The following is a 23,867-nucleotide window of genomic DNA, read 5'->3' as shown; positions in this document are numbered from 1 at the left end:
AGAAGATCCGTCAATATTTTGAAACAACCAATGGGTTGTATTTAGAATGACATAGGAAGAACGATGTGAAAAAATATTGAACTTCATATTGGAATTCAGTTTCGAGTTATTTTGCTTTTACTAAAAAGTTTCAAAGTGTACGAACACTTTTGGGAGCCACTGTAATTAAATTCTATACCCGATTTGACCGAAGGCACGTTTTTTATTTCAATAACTATTATCTTAAATTTAAAAAAGAAACAAATGAAATCACTATCGTAGTTTGTAAGAGGATGGTGTTAGAATAACGTAATATTATTGACAATCAAGAAAATAAGCTGGTCTTCGACTAATCGCAAGTTACAAAACTTCATTTTTTAAAAAAGAGATGTATCAATGTTTAAATTTTAAGCCTGGTTGCGCCATGCCGCTTCACTGCTGATTAAAACTCGGGAGTCTTCATGTAAACACGACATACGTATGCATCGCAGCTTACACACCATGTGGCGGCATACGAAGGCCTACCCGCTTTGGGCGACCTACCCACTTTAGGCCACCCTCTCCTATATAAATGCTTTCAATTGTTTTAAACTATAAAATTTTGAGAAATAATTTTTATTCAAGTGTAAGTTTAAAAACTTAATTGTTATTGCTGACTATGTTTCAACAAAGTTTTGGAGTTCAGTGGAAAACCAACTCTCACCCATTAAGGGATACAATTATGAGGATTGACATCTAGCGCAGAATTAGCCGGCTCACCTGTCACTCCATGTTAGTACGGAGCTCACTGTTACTGCTAGTGTCATTTATTTTGTTTCTGTCACTTTACAATATTTCAAGATGTTTGAGTCTTATGTAATTGTTTTTCTATGCGAACTTCAATTTACAAATACATTGATGCAGGAATTAAGTAATTTCAGAACTTCCTTTTAAGATTGGATGACTGTAAATGGCAGTCCATAGCCAAGCGAATGCCAAGAGTGTTACAGGTAAGGGGGGGGGGTGTCAATGGCTCAACCCCCTAAAAACCAGTGGTGAAGACTAGACCAGATTTTTTTGGGAAGGGGGGGGGGGGTTGTCTGCTTTCTTTCTTTCTTTCTTTTTTTTTTTTTTTTTTTGAGGGTACGCCATTGCTCTTGGGGAATGGAAACCTCTGCAATGACGAAAAGATGTGCGATTGAGCGCGTTCTTCAATTGTGCAATTTAAGGGGGGCTTACAGTCTTAAAACCTCTAAATTCGACCCTGTCTATGTGTCTATCTCCTAGCAGAGATACCTACCGTTAGCAGCATGCACTTAATTTCTTTAATCGCTCCAAGGAAGCCAAGGAAAGATATGATAGAGACAATTATGCCCGTAGCAATGAGAATAGATGCGGAGCTGACGTAGAGATCGCTGCCCAATAGCCTTTCCATGAACGATCGATCGGCCAGAGTCCATATTCCGACACTGAATACGACGATTCCACCGAACTGCAAGAGAAATAAAATGAGAAATTTCAGTACTACAAAGAATTCTTCTCTAAATTGAAAAATGGGTTACATTTCATTTTGATTAATTGATGTCAGTAAAATGGCTATCATACTGTTTTTGCAGCCGGCGTTAATTTGATAATTCTTTATTCTCAAAGAATTAAAAAAAATTTTCGTAACTTTGATAATAGTGAAATCTAGTACTTAAATGTTGGTGAAAGAGAAGAGATTAGGGATCAGAAGAATACAGTAATTTTCTATTAACCAAATGAGCATACAATGACGTCGTGTAGAAGTCGGAGCCTGTGTCAGCATATTGTAACGGATTCGGTGCGACTTCCACTTTCTTGAAATGAAGACACAGTTCTTGATAAAAACACAGGAGCTTTATTTACACTATGTACAGGAGAAATCGTTAACAACTGCTAAAATAATCATCAGCAATCAAGCAAATATCACTCAACACCGTAAACTCAACGGTTACACTCGTATTTACTTCCAAATACGAAAACAACACAGCGAAATGCTTCGCTATAAACAGAGCTAATACACACTCTCAGTACAAATTCTCAATCGAAACTAACTTCTTATCCATCGCTAACGGCTTATATACACAAAAAAGAAATCTCTCAAATATTCCACACGCTTCTAGAAAATAGTAGACCGTTATCAAATTTTATCAATGAACAAAAAGGAAATAGGGGGGTTGTAAACTTTAGCCATATGAAAAGGGGTTGTATATTCATTACGGGAAACTATTTACAGGTTACGTTACTACAATAATTACTATTTACAGGATTTGTAACATTGCCCCCTTCCTAAGGACTGCACGTCCCGGGCAGTACAATCCCCAGAAAGGGTGCCAAACTTCTATCACAAGTTTACAAATATACACATTAAATAATAACCAATAATGCATAGGAAACACAATAACAACAAGAAATATTACTAAACATTAAAAGCAAAAAAAAAAAAATTATCTACAACTTTTATGTTATCAACCATGGTTGTTTACGTAATACTCATGAACTATGGCCATAGTATGGGGCTAACCGATCATAATGTACAACCCTGGGTTTTGCATTAGGTGATTTTTGGATCCTCACTACGACGTCATTTAGTCGGTTAAGGACTTTGTAGGGTCCATCCCAATGCGACTGCAATTTGGGTGACAGACCTTTCCGTCGGATGGGATTCCATAACCAAACCTTGTCGCCTTCGTTGAATTCATGTCCAGTAGACCTTGTGTCGTATCGGGTCTTCATCTTCTCCGCCGCGATGTTGATTCGCTCTCGTGCGAAGTTATGAACGTCTTCCAACCGGGCCTGGAGATCCTGGATGTACTCCTCAGGCGATGCAGGCGCATCCGGAGGACGACCGAAGACGAGATCACAAGGTAGCCGAAGCTCTCGTCCGAAGAGCATCTGAGATGGGGCAAATCCGGTAGTCTCGTGGACAGCACTGCGGTAGGCCAGCAGGAACAACGGTAGCTTCTTGTCCCAATCCTGTTGATTTCTGGATACCATAAGCGAGAGATTATTCAGGATTGTGCGGTTAAATCTCTCCACCATGCCGTCCGATTGTGGGTGTAGTGGTGCTGTCCTAGTTTTCTCAATTCCGAAAATCCGACATAGGCCCTTAAACACAGCAGAGATGAAATTCCTCCCTTGATCGGAATGAATCTGCAAAGGTGAGTTCCGTATCTCGAGTATCCGTGCAAAAGTTCCGTATCTCGAGATCCAATGTTGGACTAGAGTCTCTGCTACGGTGGTAGCCTCTTGATCTGGAATGGGATATGCTTCCGGCCATTTGGTGAAGTAGTCGATGGAAACAAGAATGTATTTGTTCCCATCAGCAGTTCTTGGTAGAGGACCCAGGATGTCGATCCCAATTCGTTCGAAAGGAGCTCCAACGTTGTACAGATGTAGCTTCCCTCTGCTTCTTTTCTTCGGTCCTTTACGAGCAGAACAGGCGTCACAAGAATGGCACCACTTCTCCACGTCATCCTTCGCCTTGCTCCAGAAGAAGCGCTCCCGAACTTTATTGAGGGTTTTCAACACACCAAAATGTCCTCCAGTCGCACTACTATGTATTTCTTTCAGAACATCTGAAATCCTTGATCGGGGAAGTAGTAACTGCCACCTAGATGTTTTGCCGTCGTCAGATTCCCATTTTCGGTACAGTACCCCGTTCCGTAATTGGAGTGAGTTCCATAAAGCCCAGTATCTTTTTGTTGCAGGGCTGAAGATGGAAACGTCCTGCCAGCTAGGGCGCCGACTGTCACTTTCCATGAACTCCAAAATTGGTTTTATGTCGGGGTCTTCAAGTTGATCTTTTCGAACTTGGTCATCACTCCATGGATCAGGTTTTGATGATGTTGGAGTCACTGTCACCTGATAGGCGGTAGGGCTAGTCGTTCCATACTGTTTCTCGATTCGGGAACAATAGTGGCAGTTCTCAGGACAGGGTCTCCTTGATAAAGCGTCAGCATTACCGTGAGATAGCCCTTTTCGGTGTTTGATCTCCATGTCATATTCCTGGAGTCGCTGTATCCACCTGGCTATCTGGCCTTCCGGATTTTTGAAGTTCAAAAGCCAAGTTAACGAGGCATGATCTGTCCGAAGCAGAAACTTTCGGCCTTAGAGGTAATGATGGAAGTGTTCTACAGCTTTCACTATGGCCAGTAACTCCTTTCTGGTGACGCAGTAATTTCGCTCCGACTTTGATAAGCATTTGCTCCAGTAAGCGATGACATGTTCATTGCCGTCAATTTCTTGGGATAAAACAGCTCCAATGCCCTCGTTGCTCGCATCAGTGTCCAGGATGAAGGGTTTTTCAGGCTGAGGATAGGCGAGGATGTTAAAGCCTCCTTCAGTCGTAGAAATGCATCTTCGCATTCTTTGGACCATTCAAACTTTTGCTTGCTCTCCGTCAGCTTATGCAAAGGTCGTGCAATGTTGGAAAAACCCTTCACAAACTTCCTATAGTACGTGCAGAGCCCCAGGAAACTTCGCAGCTGATGGATGTTTTCGGGACGACTCCAACTCTTGACCGCAGATACCTTCTCTGGATCGGTTTGTACACCCTCAGAAGAGATGATGTGACCAAGATAGTTCACTTCCCGGCGGAACAAATTACATTTGGACGGGCTTAACTTCAGATTGGCTTCCTTAAGCTTTTGCAGCACCTTCCTAAGATTTGCCAGATGTTCTTCGAAGCTGCGTCCCACGATGATGATATCGTCTAAGTAGACCAGACAGGATTCGTAAGAGAGTCCTCTTAACACTGTCTCCATAAGACGCTCGAACGTAGCTGGTGCATTGCAGAGGCCGAAGGGCATCACTTTAAATTGCCATAAGCCTTGTCCAGTTGTAAACGCTGTCTTCTCTCGGTCCTCAGGGTGTATCTCAACCTGCCAGTAGCCGCTCTTCAAGTCCAGGGTCGAAAACCACTTGTGTCCGGAAAGAGTGTCCAAGGTGTCGTCTATCCGTGGAAGAGGGTAACTGTCTTTCTTGGTGATTTCATTCAGCCGTCGGTAATCGACACAAAATCTGGTGGAGCCATCTTTCTTTCGGACTAAGACGATGGGAGAAGCCCAAGGACTGGATGAAGGTTCGATTACATCATTCTCCTTCATCTCTTTCAGGAGGGTCTCAACTTCTTCCTTCTTGGCGAATGGTAGTCGTCTTGGATGCTGTTTAATAGGGGGGTGTTCCCCAGTGTAAATCCGATGCTGCGTAAAATTCGTACGGCCAACATCCTCCGATGCTGATGAAAACAGATGCTTGAAGTCATCCACCAATTGTTCCGCAGCAGTTTGTTGGTCTTTCGATAATGGCGCACTCCCAACTAACTTCGATGTCAAGGACTCAGAAGACACAGTCTCGGGGGAATTGATTCTTCTAATGATGCTGTTTACTGGAATACAGGTTGCTAACACTTCACCTTTCCGGACATTCCTTGGCCTTTCACTTACGTTGGCGACTCTCACAGGAATTACATCCTTAGAAAGGTCCACAAGCGTAGATGCCACCAGCACTCCTTTTAGGTTATTGCTTAGGTTAGGGTATTCAATGAGTCCAAATCGAAAACTATTGCTTTCTTCAATGGAGCCAGGTATTAATGATTCTGACCTTGAGGGAATCTTTAAATCTGTTTGGGCTATTATTTGATGAGCGGATTTTACATCACTTTCTGCGGGGAAAACGGCAATGTCTTCTCTTATCGAGTGCAGCTCATTGGTCTTGAAGTCGAGGTTGAAGTCATACTTCTTTAAAAAGTCCAATCCGAGAATGAAGGGGTCTGTGATAGCAGCAACTAATGCCGTATGATGGTAAGTGGCATTTCCAAATACAATTTCTAAGTTTACTTTACCTTCAATCTCGATCTTGTCACCTGTCACAGTTTGGAGGGTAACGCAGGGCGGCGTCCATAGAATGTTGAGTCCAAATTGACGAGCCACATCTGTTCTAATGATTGTAACATTGGCTCCAGTGTCAATAATCAGTTCGCAGGGAAACCCGTTTACATATGCGTAAACAAACAGTCCATTACTGCCGCCACTCGTCGATGAAATCTGGAAAACTTTAAGATGGGGCTCATTCCAATTTGGCGACCTCCGCCCCGCGAGATTGCCATGGCTTAGTTTTCCTGGACCTGAGAGGGAGAGGTGCTCTTCCCTCTGGTTTCTTGGCGAGCTTCACAGTTTCTTCGTAAGTGACCCTCGCCGCCGCATTTCCAGCACTTAAGTGATTGTCCATTTTGGTCCTTGGGAGCCGAAATCCTTTTGAGGGTTCCTGCAATTTCTTTTATTTGCTTTTCCAGTTCAGCAAAGCGTGACGAAACCGAATCAGGCTCATCAGTTTTCACGCCGCGGATTGAATGGCGATCCTTGCGGGTTGCTTGCTGGGCGGCCTCCAACTTCATCGCATACACAACAGCAGAATTCAGGTCTTTGACATCCGCCATCCGTAGAGCTTTCTGGATTTCCGGATCTCGAACCCCGTCGATGTAATAGTTGAGTGCCAGGTTGTCTCGAACATCCGCAGGACAGTCGCAAAAAGCAAGATGAGACAGTCTCTCGATGTCCGCCGCTAGCTCTTGCAGGGTTTCCCCGGTTTTCTGGAAACGGGACTTCAACTGGAGTCGGCTGAAATCTTTCTGGCACTTCTCACCGAAGCGAAGCTCCAACGCAGCTGTGAGGGCGGCGAAATCCAGGCGCTGGCTGTCCGAAAGGGTCTGAAGAATGTGTGCTGCGTCACCTCTCAGGGATGCTGCAAGATGGCAGGCCTTGGTAGCAGAGTCCCATCCGTTCGCTTCCGCCACTATCATGAACTGAGTTTTGTAAACCTGCCACGAAGTTTTCCCATCAAATGTGGCAAGTTTAATGGACGGTCGAGCAACCGATGTGGGAGCGCCAAATTGTACAGAGCTGCTTTCCGCGGTCGCCAATCTCCTTTCCATGTTTTTAATTTTCTCATCTACATGATTCTCAACTGTTGCGATACGGTTTTCTACTGTTTCAAATTTTTCATCAAAAGCATCAACTCGATGCTCTATCTCATTAAATTTATTTTCCATCACAGTCTTTACCGAAGTAAGGTCGTTTTTAATTTCCTCTTGGTTAGAAGCTAAATCATTTTTCAGCACCATTAAATCACTTTTCCATTGTTCTTGATTAGCCGCCAATTCATTTTTCAATTGTTCTTGATTAGCCGCCATATCATTTTTTAATTGTTCTTGATTAGCCGCCATATCATTTTTTAATTGTTCTTGATTAGCCGCCATATCACTCTTCACAGAGTTGATTGCATCAAGCAGTTGTTTTAATTGTTCATCCATTGCGCGAGTAATCACCATAAAAATAAAGTCCAAATTTTAAAAGTCTTTATGAAAAAATGTCCAAAGTCACACTTACTGCAAGATAGTCCTGAAGTAGCCCCACGTTGGGCGCCAATTGTAATGGATTCGGTGCGACTTCCACTTTCTTGAAATGAAGACACAGTTCTTGATAAAAACACAGGAGCTTTATTTACACTATGTACAGGAGAAATCGTTAACAACTGCTAAAATAATCATCAGCAATTAAGCAAATATCACTCAACACCGTAAACTCAACGGTTACACTCGTATTTACTTCCAAATACGAAAACAACACAGCGAAATGCTTCGCTATAAACAGAGCTAATACACACTCTCAGTACAAATTCTCAATCGAAACTAACTTCTTATCCATCGCTAACGGCTTATATACACAAAAAAGAAATCTCTCAAATATTCCACACGCTTCTAGAAAATAGTAGATCGTTATCAAATTTTATCAATGAACAAAAAGGAAATAGGGGGTCGTATACTTTAGCCATATGAAAAGGGGTTGTATATTCATTACGGGAAACTATTTACAGGTTACGTTACTACAATAATTACTATTTACAGGATTTGTAACAATATGAAATGAATGACATAGTACAATGGCACAAAAAATGAATGACAAAGTCTACAAAACGAGTGATGTCTTCAGAAATCATTCTATATGAAAGGGACAATGTTATTGTAAAATTATTCTAACTGTTAGTGATTTTGTTAATATGACAAGGAATTAATAAGCAGGAGGTAATCTGAAAAAAAAAAAAAAAACATCCAGCACACAACATCTAGCATCCAATCCCTGACATTATTTTGAATTTTGACACCTTGAATTCAAATTCTCGTTAAGTTTTTTTTTGTTTCTACAAGTGACTCCTATCGCAATCATGATTGCGAAAAACATAATTTAGATTTAAGAAGTCAAATTTCAAATTAATGCCAGGGCTTCGATGCTAGATGATGTGTGCTGGATGCTGTTTTTGTCTAAAAAGGATTTTGTACAGTCGAGAGTGTTTGGTATAAATTAAGTATATTCCGGAGGACATGGACGAGGAGCCGGAAAAGTCCCCGCCCCCTCAACCACCCAGGAGATGCACCGGTGAGTGGAGGCTAGTGAACCTCAAAAAGGCACAGACTTGCACTTTGAACTTGGAAGATTTTGTGGCCATGACGGATTTAACAAGCATCGGTCACCATTAGAGTGCACGCGGGTGTTTCATCTGCCAATATAGACTCCAGGACGAATCGGTTTGGCTCCAGCTAAGTGCCTGAGCGATCTGGATGCCTTGAAACTGGAAGCGAAATAAGTACGGATCCAGAGAACATGGAGGACGTGATTCGCAAGAGCGACCAAATGTATCCAAAAGCTGCCTTTAGAGACTTGCATTTCAAAAAAGAATTCGCCCCATTTGTGGTTGAAAATGATACAATCCCCGTTTTCCCCCCAAAACCAGAAGCTGGATCCGCCCTTGAAGAGGCACTTTGCTTGTAACTCCAGGATCTCCCGACTGTATCATTACATGTGGTTTTACCGGATAGATTACCGGTTACCTGAAGACATCAAAACACAGAAATTTTTGGGTTCAGTGACACTATGTCGGTATAAAATGGTTTTAGTTTTCATATGTTGGTTTAGTTTTCTCTTTTCTTTTTCTTCATAGACAACTTTGGGGTGAAATGTTTTTTCAAATGAGCTCGAAAAGCATTTTCAGTATATAAATTAATTGAAGACTATGAAACTAGATTAAAGATTCAAAAAATTCAGTTTCTTACAAATTTTGTGCAATAAGGATAAATTTTGAAAAACAATAAGATTATGAAGCAATAGAAACAATTCTCAACATAAAAGAATGTGCAGTCTCCGTCTTTTTATTTTTCGTGGAAGTGTAGTATATTCTTGATTAATAATTTTAAAGAGGAATATCGATGAATCAATATTACACTGGCCTCAAAAAGTTAAGGTACAACCGGTTTTTGCGTCTAATCCACTATAATATTAAAATCTGTTCGCGTCCGTCTGTCTGTCTGTCTGTCTGTCTGTCTGAAGATCGATCTTCTCGAGAACCACTGCGAATCGGGAGTCAAACGAGATACCGATCAATTCGAAATTTTTCAAAGAAAACAATAGGACCAATCTCATAATTGTACGACTTTTATTAGCGGAGATATTAATTAAAACGTTAATTAACATAACGTTATTCAGGAATTTTTATTTCTTTCCTGTTGCCATTTTGCATATGGGTGAGCAAATAAAATTCTAAAAATTGTTTTAAAAAAGATTTTTTTGGCTGCTGTCCAAATCTTAAAACAACGTTTCCATCTAGAATTTCATTTTAAATTAGTTTAAAATTGGTTGCTCTATTCGGACATTTATCGTCTGTCCTTTCTTATTTTTTCACATTCAACGTTCTTAACTCTTTTCAGCATATGAAAAATGTTTCTTTAGTAATGTTTATTGATTGTAGTGTAAGTTTATCATTCACAGGCCTCATATTTTGGTACGTATAGGATGTGCGACTAATTATGTTTATTTTGTTGGACTTTTTACCGTCACAATGGTGAGTTTTCGAATTGTAATAAATCTCTTTTTCCTTCCTGTTTCGATTTTTGCAATACAGTTTGTATCGTTAAAAGAACACGTTAAATTAAGATTGTTTGGATTTCTTTAAGTGAAACAGAGTTGAACAAAAAAGATTGTTTTTAAGGATTTTAGCTAAAGCTTAATTGGAATCTGATGGCTGGATATTAAATTAATGCTTATTGGTATTTAATAAGTCTTGGTGCTTTAGTTTCACGTAATCAACAAAAAAGTGTGTGTCATTTTATGTAAAAAGCTGATTGTAATTGCACATAAATATTTCAGATATATTCTATCAGATTTAATTCAGTTTAAAGTGAGCACATATTATAGTTGAGAATGCATATATTTTCATCTTTTGTGCTAATTGAAAATACTGATAACTTGTGTTATTGATAAATATGATTAACCTTAAAGAGGTTTTTGCCAAAAATATGCTCTACTGGTGTTTTTCAAACCTTGCATTACGCGTAATTATTTACTCCTTAGCGCTTTAGAAACTGATGTCAGAATGATACATAAACATCAATTGAACAGCTCTTTCATTTTTTAAGTAGCCCGTGCAACGCCGGGCACGCAGGCTAGTTTGCAAATGAATGAATGTAGAAACAAAATTTGGAGGATATGTGCATTAAATGGTTTTTTATTGAATGCATCACAGAAATTCGAATAAGTGTATTGCAAAAACGATTTATAACAAAAAAAGCATTCTTTGCGGATAAGTCCATTCTTGAAGAAAACAGAACATCACTGTGTTATGTAGTAAAATCTCATAGAAACAATACAAAAATAGGTTCTCATAAGGAATGTATCCCCTAACTTGAGTTCATTGGCGGCATCGATTATCCATGCTGTTTATTAAGTTGCCGGACCCCGGAATAGGAAGGGAAGACCAGACACAGGGTAAGCCATGTTCCAGCTCATGTAACGACCATGGAGAAGGATTTAAAGCATGTCTGCCAAGATGGTCGCAAAGATGTTCTATCGGATTCAGGTCTGGAGATCGAGCTGGTCATTCCATTCGTACCCAAACCGTGATCTTCAAGATACTCTTCAACAATCCGAGCTCGGTGAGATCGTGCATTTTAATTCATCAGAATGAAGTCATTACCAATAGCACCAGCATATGGGCGGACATATGGATCAAGGATCTCATCCCGATATCTCAGACTAGTCAGAGTTCATCCATGGAACACATGCAGGCCAGTGTGACCACCGAGCGAGATCCCTGCCCAAACCATGATTCCACCACCTCTATAACTGTGGTCTTTCAACAGTGTTGGATTGATGGAATCTATTGCGCTGTTCCCTCCAGATCAGTAGACGCCCTAAATCACTCTCTAATATAAATCTGGACTAGTCTGGGTACAGCACAGAAGCTCATTGCTGCTGGGTCCAGGAAACACGATATCTTGCCTAGCATAAGCGGATCCTTCGCTGTGGTTCGTTGAACGGAACACAGACAACTGGTCGTCTTGCATCGAGACCTGCACTGTGAAGACGATTTCGCACCGTAGTAGCAGAGATTCTTCGTCCTGATGCTACAAAGTGGTCTGAAACGAGCTGCAACACAGTAGTGGTTCTTCTCCTTCGGGCCGAAAGAACTAGAAAACGGTCTTCTGCAGGTGTTTTAGTTCGTGGTCGGCCTGGAACAGGTCTTCTGGACACGTAACCTTCGAATTGGTATCGATTCTAAAGTCGCAGAACGACACTGGGGCATTCCAAGGTATTTTTGACATTTATGTAGAGTCCGTAACGTGACCTTTTTTGCCATAACTTTTTAATTTACTGTTTGATTAGCATATTATTTTATTTTGATCTTTTCCTACCAACACACCAGCTCAAATTAAAATAATTTGCAAATCAAACGGTAAAGTAAAAAGTTATGGCAAAAAAGGTCACGTTACGGACTCTAGATAAATGTCAAAAATACCTTGGAATGCCCCCACTACGATACACCTTGAGATGTCTAGCAGCATCAGCCTGCGACAATCCCATTTCCATCCATCTAACAGCCATCTACCTTAACGAATCGGGTAAACGACGCCTCTGAGACATTTTCTAAACTCTATTGACTATTGTTATCGAAACTGCCGACAACAGTTGAAAATCAACACAACTTACACACAAAAGTACGAAAGCTTTATATTTGCATATATTTTTCTCACTCGCAAAAACATATTCTCTTCTATAAAATAAAAGTGTTAGCAACCTTTTTTTTAATAAATGGTTTTAAAGTTCGTTATTATCATTCATGCAAACTATGCATTTGATTGTTACTGCTATTTTTTTAATGGTGAGTTTCGAAAAACATGTTGTACCTTAACTTTTTGAGGCCAGTGTATATGAAAATGTTCAATAGCATTCGTTACGTTTTTGCCACTTTTATTTCCCGTCAATGATTTTCCATACCCCCCCCCCCCCCCATCAAACTATATCGATCTATTTTACTTTCTCTATTACGGTGAAAATACCTACCAAGTTTGCGGGGAAAATATTTTAGTTACAGCTTCCTCCGTAAAACGAACATTAAGTCCTAAAAAAAGCATTTGCAAAATTACATTAAAATTTCTTAATTTACAAACAATATCTTCGTTCCATAGAATTAGTTTTTCCTCTTTTCTTCCTTCCAAAGCGCCCATTAAGACATAACCCGAAAGTTTCCTCAAAACCATTTCCCAGCAAAACGATAATTTCAAGGGCAAGAGCTCATTTGCAAATTTGAACTGGCAAGGTTTTAATAAAAGGTTTTCAATATTCGCTGAAATACAGCATATCGTTGTGTGTATGGATCAATGTAGGAGAAACTAACACAATATTAAATAACAGAAAAAAAAATGACTCAGTTATGAAATTGATTAATTTAAGAGAGAGAAAAAATATTTTAGCGCAGCGTTTTCTTTAATGGGTGCATGAATATTCCAAAAAAAAAAAAAAAAAAACAATATAAACGCGCATGAAGTGGTATTTATCTATTTAATGAAAAAGAAAAGACTAAGAAAGAAAAAAGGATATCAGTTTTATTTTTCAATCGTTTACGAAGAAATAACTAATGTGAATAATAATAAAAATTGAGAATGAAAAAGAATGCACTTCATAACAATTATTTTGCATCTAATATACAATTATTTGCGGTTTTCTTCCTTCATGAAGCCCCAAACTCAGAATTTTGTCAGTTCAAATGGCTAATTTGCACATCGACTTTAAAACAACGGGATATTTTTTTTTCTTTTGATTAAATATTGCTCTCAAAATCTAGCGACAAAACGCTAAGAATATGTAACTGAAATCTTAGATAGCGCCAGTAGTTTTTAGCTAAAAGCCTTTGAATTTCAACCTTAGGCTGAACTGTTACACATTGCTGAACTGATCAAAACATAGTTTAAAATGGCCAATCGAAAATATCCTGTGATGCCCAGATTTTATGTAAAAACAGTCCGTGATAAAATTTGTTCGAAGCAAATCCCTCTATTTCACAGCCGAAAGAATATTCTTTATGTAGCTGTATCAGAAAACCTTAAAGTTTTTTGAACTAATTTAAAATTTAAGAAAAAAAGATTGAATTAAAAAAAAGAGTGAAACATGAGACTGAGGTATTCTGACGATGATCTTTCGAACAAAATGTAGTTTTGTTCAATTTCTGTTGTGACGAAAATAGCAATGCTCTCAAAAATTATTAGATACAGACAGACAGACAAAGGCGCAAATTTTTCATTTTATAATACAGCCAAGTGCGCCAACTTTGTGCCACTTTTTTAAAATTTTTAAGCATAGGGTAGACCGAGGCACGTTTACGCAGTGCCCTTGTTTCAAAACGAATTATACCTGGAGAGCCAACAGTCGTAGCAGATTGATGCTGCTCTGTAGCACATATTTTTACAAGTTTTTGAGCATCAGTCGAGCGTCGGTCTAGCATGCAGATATAATAATATGTTTTCTACCAAGTTGAGTAAATTTCGTGCTGAACGTTTTGAAGGTTATTGTGAATAAATAATACTTAGTTAAAGAAGAACAAATATATAAAGATTAGCAGATTTTTATCCTTTTTTGAGAATTGTACTTGTATGAACTGAAATGTTATTAGTTTTTTTTTTTTTTTTTTTTTACGTCAAAAATAAATCTGAATTTGGCGACGGGGCAAGTTTACGCGTTGACGTCGGAGCCCCTTTACGCACGTTCTTACTTCTAAATGTGCCCTGACGCTTCTTCCGCTCCAAACTGTCTCAAACCTTTTTAGCATTTTCAGGCTATTTAGTTTTGAAAATCACTATTTTTTAAAAATTGAGTCACAAATTCGTATCTTATAGGTTACAATCATGTAGTGCTGTCTTCATCCCCATTCAGCTTTTACTTTATACATAATTCAGTCTGCAATAAATTTGCTTTATTTTATCGATGGTAAGACATTATGTTCAAAACACTAACAGAACCACCTTAGGTGTCGAAATAAATATGCGTAAACGTGCTCCGTGTCGAGGCAAGTTTAAGCAATCGACTTGGACTCAAATATATTTTTTGAACGGTTAAAGCACAATCAGAGCAACAACTGAATATACCAATTTTGACTCCATCAACTGCTTTATAAGTTCGCCATGTCTAAAATTTCCTAAGTTAAAACATAAAAATTGGAAAATTCATTGAAAAAAAATCCGCGTAAATGTGCTCCGGTCTACCCTATCTAATATCTCATTATTTTAGGTAACTGAATGAGAATGGTACCCAATGTAACTAACTCCACATCTCAAAAAAGTCTTACCGTGGTAAAATCCAAGTAAAGAAGAGAACTTTCTCGGGTAACATTGTTATCGTACATCTACATAATTCACCTTTCTGCCACCTCTTTTTTTTCGATCAAACACATTTTAAGCTCTCACTGGCATAATTTTGTCAAAGAGGTTCATAATTGAAATCTGTACCAAAAGAGGGCTTTCCATGTCAATCTTTTTTTTTTTTTTTTTTTCTTTTTTTCTCGAGATTTTGATGGAATAAAAAAGACATTTAATTACTAAACTTTTTATTTAAACTCTTAATAAAGATTTCAAGAATTCACCAAAAATCGAATAGCATCTTACGTATATATTCCTTTTTGATATTATCATAACATGATAAACAGTTGAGGCGTAGCATCGCCAGAAATATAAATACAGTTGGCTTTCTATTGAACAACGCTCTATTTAACAGCTTTCTCTTTTCAAAGACGGCTTTTCACGGTCCCGGATGCTCCACTGTAGTTTTAAAACCATGTTATTTAAGGACGAATTCTACTTAAGGACGATTTTTTGTGGCCCCTTGAAAGTCGTTAAACAGAGAGCCAACTGTATACATTAGGGCGATTCTCGAAAAATTGTCCCGTGCGTAACGCTAAGTTTTTTTACTTTTTCCAGTTAAATAAAGTCTTCAAAAAAATAATGCTGTTGGGGAATAATACATGCTTTAATATACTGTCAACGCATAACACTTAATCTCATATTTAATTAATAGTTACTTGAATAAAATAAAAAAAACTTAGCGTTACGCACGGGACATTTTATCGAGAATCGCCCATTAATGCTTTTTATAAACATAATTAATTTCATTTTTAAGCTCAATTACATCTGTGAATGTAACTTGAATAAATACAAATAATGCATGTTTCTTTACTGAAGATCTGCGATACGACTCGTATGCAACGTAAGACACTTCCAACACTTTTTCTTAAAAGATTTTTCATACAACGTGCACATATGTTTGGATATGGGACATATACGAGTGAGTCCGATACTCTGGTTTTACACCAAAATATAAATGAAAAAAAAAGTAAACCACCCTCAAAAAGCAGTTTTTGATGATTTTTTAAAGCATTTTAAGGGGAATACGCACCTAAGCCTCATTCCTTGTTATAAATGTTCAATTATGAAACTGCTGAATTTAAAACACTTGGAAATAGTTGTTTCACAGGAGACTTTTCCGACAATTCAGAAACAATGAAGCGCTGTGTTCACATTCAATCTTTTGGTTATCACGAAAAGAAGGTTACAGACAGCGCATTCTACATGACAGTACTGCGCAGCAAACTCTTTTCGAAGCTCTATTTACATTTTAACAGCCGTACGTAACTGTTAAAGTCTAAAAAGATGACGTGGCACAGAGCTGGCATAAAATTGGCCCTTTTGAAGGCATTATTTTTTGAATATTTATTATCGACTTCTTTTCGATTTTATTAAATTTTTAAAGCGATATTGCTTATTTAAATCTTTAGAGGTTTTTTTTTTTAAATATTTTATTTCAATTTATTCTTTTAACGAGTAAAGAATCGACTATAACCCTCATACATCTGCAAGTGCACAAGTTTTGAGAAAAAAGTGGGCTTTATATTCAAGTAAATATGCTAAGCTCTAAATGTGATAGAGCAATGTTGTGACGTAAGAATTTAATATATATTGCATATACTATGTGTTCCGAAGTTAAAACGATCGAGCTTCTAGCGCCTTAAAGCTCCAAGCATTTTTCCATTAAAAACAAAGTAGTTTCTTGTTAACTCCAAAACACGCGTATACAGAAGTTTTATAATGCTTCTGTCTTAGATTAATTTTCCTCATCAAGGACTTACGTTTTTACGTAACTTTACAATACGTAAACGACTACTAGTTACGCGGAGATTTGAACTTTAAATGCATTTGGAAAATTAAAAAACTCGCAAAATCAAGCAATTTTTTTTTTCAAAAATCCTCCTTGTTTGCGTAAAAAATGCGTTTTTTTAAATAATTTTTTCGTACGATGTAAGTTTTACGTAACGCATCCCGTACGTGACAGTTTGGTCAATCAAGTTTCTTTAATACATAATGGTATTCTTCGGATTAAGATACTTAATCGATACCGAAATGGCAAGAGGGAATCGAGGCGGGGCAAAGTGTTCAAATATGCAAGAGACGGGCGTGGATAATATGGAGTGAACTATTTGTAGATTCATGTCCTGAGAGATTGGAGACCGCATCATTTGCTAGAAGCGAAGTTTTCACGCATTTGCAGTTAATATTACTAACTCGTAACCAACGTCCAAACGATTAATTTTGTAGCAATTCTATTATAAATACGTTCTTGTTTTGCTAAAGCAATTGCAAGAATTAATGAAGGGAGAGCACGAGAGTAAACAGTCTAGTTTAGTCTGCATAAAATATTTTGAACAACAAGGGAAAATAGGTCTGTCTTTCAAAATGGTATGCATCAAAAATTGATGAAAGTTCAGCAAAAATAATTTGCGATATTGAAACATTTCATACTCATTTTGAGGCTTTTAATGATAGACTTTTGACAGTAATTTACTCGTACAGCAGATATTTTAATGCATGAACAGGCTGCATATCATATTGTTAGGAATATAAAAGTTACATCGTTTGTTCTCTTAAATCGCATTAAAAGTTCAAAAAAAAAAAAAAAAAGAAAGAAAGAAATTTTGTTCTATAGTGCTGTCCATAAATGATGCCACATTTTCATTCAACATATTTGACCCCTGGCTCTTTTGTCATACTTCACCTTACCCTCTCCCCTATGGTGCATTACATAAATATATCGTTACAAAAAAACATTTTATTTGACCCAAAATATGTGCTCCCCTACTTCTACACTGTTAAAAATTTTCCGGAAAATTTACGGTAATTGTTACTGGCATCCATGTTGCCAGTAACTATTACCGTAAAAGTCAAATGTTACTGTAAAATTTTACGGTATCCTCGGTAGGCCGCAGCAACCAATTGGCCCTGGGATCGCTTATTTCTCCGGTATAAATTACCGTAAAAATCAGCTATGCGTTAGTCCGTCATTTTACAGTAACAATTACCAGAAAATCTTCCTGAATTTTTAACAGTGTAGTTACTCCTTTCCCTTGCCTCAAACTGTCATAATTTCATGGACCTCTCTCAAAGCGTGACATCATTTGTAGACGACCCCAGGTTTCCGCAACAAAATATTAATTCATTATATTTAGGGTAAGTATTTAGGGTAACTTTTAATCTTGTGGACTAACTTTACACTATATATTTTTAAGAATATTCGACTTCAAAAGAAACTAAAAGTCCCACTGCTGCACTTCCAGGTAAGGTTATAGTTATATTTTTCTACTTTTTATTTTATGAAATGAGTTAGCAACACTGTTAACAGCATATTGAACAATCCAATGATTCTGAAGTTACGTTAGCAAGTTACTCTTGACTGTTTAATTGAGCTTGTTGAAATCTCGTTCGATATTATAATATTCTATGCAATGTGATAAATTTTAGAAACACTTTGCCGTTATGAAATAAAATTAGAAACTTTTTATACATTCAGAAAGTTTATTTTTCTGATTCACCATTGAGGCAGTTAGAAGCATAGGGATGTAAGTGGAATTTTTAAAGTTTTTCATAAAACACGTTTAAAGTTCCGATCCTAGGGAAGCTTTTATTGAAATCTTTTTCTAAATTATGCTGTATAGCAGCATCCATAAAAACTACTGGTACCATCTCTTGCCACAAAGCAGAGGATAGGTTCCCCTATTATTTGTACTGGTCACCTTCAAAATTTTAGTTTTGGCACTTATATGTATTTGCTTCTCACCGCCTCAATTGTTAATACATTTAATAAAATAATTTATTTCATGGAACATTTCGCACATAGTTCAAAGTTATGTATCTATAAAACTTTACATTTATTTTAAACGAAGGACACATCCTCGACTTGTAATCTCTAACAAAATTTTATATATATATATATATATATATATACAGGGTGTTCCGTTTTAACCTGCAAAACCTTTATTTTCGCAACCGTTTGTCCTAGATGTATACTTCCAATTGCAAAAATGTTCAAAATCAGATGCAGAGTTAAGATATTGAAAGTTTGAAGCAAAAATAAAAATGAGTCAAAAAATACAAAATGTAACTTTTTATACGGGTCCCAGGTCCCCTAACTTATGTTTAGGGAAATGATCTCCATTGAAAAATAATTCCAACGCAAAAAGTTTGAAATTAGTACGACCAATATTCACCGAGATATGAAACGTAGCGTTTTGTGACTTCACCACTTTTCACTCGCCGTCAATAACACCGTTTGGGGGAAAATATAGTGGTTAACAAGTGTTTAAAATTACATGTGTGCATAGGGTGTGATTTTTCAAATTATTCGAGGTGTGTTCGTGTGTTTTTGCGTATCACGGCATAACATTTGCATTTATTTTTGAATAGCAATGAAAAATATAAATATCTTGTTTTTTCTTACTTTGACGACCTGTCATTCTTTTGAAAGAGCGATAAGTTCCAATCTTATCTTTTGTATGGTCCCTTAAAACTTTAAACTGGAATATCTCCTTGAGTTTTGGTCGCACAAATGTCAAGTTTATTGTGTTAGTAATAGTTTTCAATGGAGATTATTTCTCTGAATATTAGTTAGGGGACCTGGGGCTCGTATAAAAAGTTAAATTTTGTGTTTTTTGACTCATTTTTATTTTAGCTTCAAACTTTCAATATCTCAACTCCGTATCCGATTTTGAACATTTTTGCAATTGGAAGTATACCTCTACGGCTAACGGTTTCAAAAATAAAGGTCTTGCAGGTTAAAACGGAACACCCTGTATATTATATGAGGCCCCTAATTTCAAAACCGGATACTTGCAAAAAATTCGATTTTCTTTTTTTTTTTTGTTAATCTTGTAGAGAATCATAAGGCCTATTTGCCTGCTCAATATTAGGTTCAAAAACCGCTTCTTTCCCCCTTGAAATGGGGCGGGAAGGTCTGCCTCAGTTTCAAAACCGGACTTTTACGTCTCCTGTAAAATTTGGTTTTCTACAAGTGTCCGGTTTTGAAACTAGGGGCCTCATATATATGTATATATTTATACGATAAATTTTCAGTTCTTTTATAAAAAAAAAAATAATAAATAAATGTGTAAGCACATGACAACTTCAACGTTCTCATAATACATAATAACTGCCTGTGTGCACTGTGAAAAATAAATATTAAAGTCCTTTACTAAACCATTGGTTATAAGCTAAAACAAAAATCTTAAAATGTTACCAAAATGACGAAGTTGGCTACTAAGAGGCCATATTTCACCCCTTTGGCGCATCCTTCGACCATCATGGAGACCTACAATTAAAAGTTTAGACAATTAGGTCAAAACATATTACCAAAAGTAAATGCATTATCTTCAACAACAAAGAACTTTGTTATGGATTCAGCCAGAAGTAAGTTATAGAAAAAAATGCAACACTTTTGAGCTAACTGAACAAAAATGTGAGATATTTACCCACGTGTTAAGAATCATTTTCGAAGAATTTGTCAAATATAAAATCAGAAATGTTATCACTTTGTACTAAGAGAATGTTGACAGATAATGTAGTAGTTTGTACATATTGCTTACGATGAAATTACCTGTAAAAAACAGCATGCCTATAAACAATAAGTTTGGCAATCACTGTTTGCTTTTTGTCGCCTTCATTTTACCCTACTTGATCCTACTGGCCTACAGCAGTGGATCTCAACCTTTTCACTGGACCAATTGGTACCCTTCCGAATCCTTAGCGGGCCACATACGATAGAAACAATATTTTCACAACAATTATTTTAGGTGAAATAAGATGAGAACAGATTAAAGAAGATAAGATGAAATAAGATAAGAAATTACAATCCAAAAATTTTCATCAATAAATTGAATTACAACTATAAAAATATTATTAATGTTCAGTAGCTGTTCGAGGACCACATGAAAATTGCTTGGGTGCCACAAATTGTCCGTGGACCCACAGATTGAGAATCACTGGCCTAGATCATTAAGCATCTAGAAGTAGTTTACGCTTTTTATCAGTGGTTTTAATCATATGAATACTATGAGTGCATGATATTCATCAAGCTAAAAAATATAAGAGCTTTGTTTGCGGATAATTTTATACGTCTCCCGAAGATCAAGAGTATGTTTAAGCATTCGTTCAGCTTCAATTTCTTCCTTTAAAATATAGAAACAATTCCATTAACTGGAATTGACCTGATAAATTGAATAGCTGTTGACTGCATTGGAATAGATATATGTGGATTTGCGTTGAAATATTTACTTACACTCAAACGTTTTCGTTTTCTCGTATATATGCCCCCCCTCCTCCCGGAATGACAATTGAAACATTTTATTTTAAATATTTAGTACTTTTTTTTTCATTTTGAAGATACGAACAAATGCAGAACTCCCTGGATAAAAAGAAAAAAAAATGACGACTGACAGAAAGTTTCACACTAATTCACTATTTGTATTGCATCATTATATGATGCAAAAATGAAAACAAGAACAGTTGAAAAAAAACTTTTAACCATCGCTGCACTTCGACAATTTTTCTTTCCAAACAAAACGTATTTTACCCAAAATAAATATTTTGTTGAGCATGACAGTAAGATTATAATTCCTTTCATAATAATTATTTTCAAAAACCGGCGTGATTAAAGTGCAAACTGCGAGTAATATTGTTTACATGTATTTCGAAGTTTATCAATGAAATTCTGAACTTTGGAATGTTGATAATCCAAGGAATACAGTACTTTACAATTTATACTATAATAAATGTGGGTTCTCTCATTGATTTTTTTTTTTTTTTTTTGTACGAAAGTAAAATTTTTTCGTCGTGTTTCCGATTTCATTGCGGTTTTTTAAAGTTTGGATGTTATTAGCTAATTAACCCCTTACCATGGCTACAATCTTTTACACTGTTTCAAAATTTGCGTCATGAGAAGTTTTGTTGCAACCATTATCCACGGCTTCAATTGCCATGCACTATACTGCACTATATTGCCAAGAGTGACCGGTCACTTTAGATTTTTGAAATTATGTCAAATATCCTTAAAAACACACGACGGTTTATTTTAAAACTTTTAGGGACTTCAAAAAAAAAAAAAAAAAATAACACCCTTATTTATTTTAACCGAGGTTAAGTTCTAGAAGTCAATCAGGGACCAGCAACCAGTAGAAAACTGTTTAAAAATGTCTGCGTTTGAACTGCAGCATATGATTGTCCTGGAAGAAATTATGGAAAAACCAAATAATTAAAAGAAGAAAAATGTATCAATGAAAAAATATATTAATCGTATAACTAAATGTATTAATTTTAGTTCTTTCTTTCTTTTTTGCTTCGTAAGAAAAATCAGAGAAGAGCAAAAGATTATTAAAAATTATTACTCAATTGCTTGTGTACTGTTGACCTTTATTGAATAGTTAAATATAGCTGTAAAACAACTACAAAACGATTATAGAACACTACATTAATAGGCACTTACGTAATATTTTCCATTCAGTACATTATTTACTAATGAAGCAGTAAACTCTTGTGAGTGCGGTATAAATTCTTACATTGCAAAAGAACAATGATACTTTCACAACGAAATTCTCGAACTTTCTTCTTCCTATGCATAAGAAAAGGCTTGTCTAAGGCTTATGTAAAAGCTAATAGCATCTATAACTACTCAATCCTCACAACTCTGAAATCCGACTACCTTTTGCCTCCAAGCAGTCGTAAAAATCTTTCTTAATGGTTTAATGTACTTCTTTGAAAAGTGTTACGTTTTAAAATCCTGTTTTACGACAGCAAATACTTGAAAAATGACTCAGTTTTGTATTTCCCACTTTCACCGTGACCTTCTCTTGAGGTAAAAAACGTAGGTGGGATTTTCTGATGCACTTCGCTTTCGTCACTATTTCTATCTTACAAGTAGGTATTGCAAGCATCTTTATTCTACTGAATAGCGTCTCGTTTAGGCTTCGAATCGTGACATGAGAGCAACATTAATTGCTTTGGTTTGAGAGGTGTGGTAGATCTTGGGAAATTTGTTATAAATGTTACTTTTCAAACACTTTGCTAGTGAAGTGGGGGGAAAATAGGTGTATGTTATCAATAAAGAATTCTGTGGACAACAATTTTCGCCCGATTTTCGAAAAAGTTTTAAATGCTTACACAACTTTTATCGCGAGGAACATTGACGTAAAGTACGGGGATAAAGTTTTAATTATTTATTTAAGTAAGTAACTCAATAAACGATAACTAAAAAACAAGAAGTATCAATAAAAATTGTAGTTTTCTCCAAAATTAAAATTTAAAAAATACTGAGAATAAACTAATTTCTACTTAATAAAATAGAAAATAAATTAGCAAATAATCGTCGATGGTCTCCAAGTATAGGAAAGACCGCTGTGAGCAAGACGGTAGCAAATGCTACTTTTAATTAATGATTTTTGAGGGATTAAATATTTTACTTCCTTTTTATCATTATCACTAGTTTGAAATTTCTTTCTTTTCCTTTCTTTTCTTTCTTTCTTTCTTTCTTTTTTTTTTTTTTTTTTTGAAATATTGTCAAAAGAAAGGAAGCAATGAAGAGATTTTTTTTGTTGTATTTCTCTCTCAGCGGAACGCAGTGGTAACTTACGAAGATAACCATTTTTTGTGAAGTAACGTTTCAAAGAGATTGATTTCGTATTTCACAGAAGCATATGTTAGTCACATGTGTAGAATCTGTTTTTTTTTTGGATTTTTCAATCAGATGTTGGATTTTTCAGTCAGTACTGCAACTTATGAACAGTCAAACTTCATCACCAAGGGAGTTGATGCTTAAGTGATTCCGACGCGGTACGCCAACAGTGCATAATCGACCGCCTTCACACCTATGCCAAGCATGACGTGCATGGCAACTCGGTATAAGCTTAAGAGTTGAAGCGATAAGAATATATTACATTTGAAAAGCAGCACTTCGTCGTGAAGAAATTGTTGCATTGCTTTTATACTAAAATAAGTTATTATAATCTATATATTCTCTGGTATGTTAAAGTTTTCTTTAGTTAAACACACATTGTAGTAATATTTAGGCGCAAAATAAATAAATAAATCAATAAAATCAATGAATTTTATTATTATGTGGTGGGATTTTCTGAAGCGAAGTGCATCAGAAAATCCCACCTACGTTTTTTACCTCAAGAGAAGGTCACGGTGAAAG

General features: G+C 36.5%; 1 protein-coding gene across 4 annotated transcripts in view; it reads right to left on the bottom strand.

Annotated features, from left to right (window-relative positions):
- The window catches only part of LOC129219381 (tetraspanin-11-like), a 165,952-nt gene that overhangs the window by 29,950 nt on the left and 112,135 nt on the right, over positions 1-23,867 (bottom strand). For all 4 annotated transcript variants that reach the window (XM_054853758.1, XM_054853759.1, XM_054853757.1 and 1 more), the window contains 2 exons: positions 19,920-19,991; positions 1,259-1,450 (listed from right to left, as the gene is read on the bottom strand). In XM_054853758.1, the coding sequence (XP_054709733.1) occupies positions 1,259-1,450; positions 19,920-19,985 (258 nt within the window). In that variant the 5' untranslated portion in view covers positions 19,986-19,991. The remainder of the gene's footprint in view (positions 1-1,258; positions 1,451-19,919; positions 19,992-23,867) is intronic.

This window comes from Uloborus diversus, chromosome 3 (genome assembly GCF_026930045.1).
Source record: "Uloborus diversus isolate 005 chromosome 3, Udiv.v.3.1, whole genome shotgun sequence".
NCBI classification, from domain to species: Eukaryota; Metazoa; Arthropoda; class Arachnida; order Araneae; family Uloboridae; genus Uloborus; species Uloborus diversus.
This window is presented reverse-complemented; position numbering and strand designations above follow the sequence as displayed.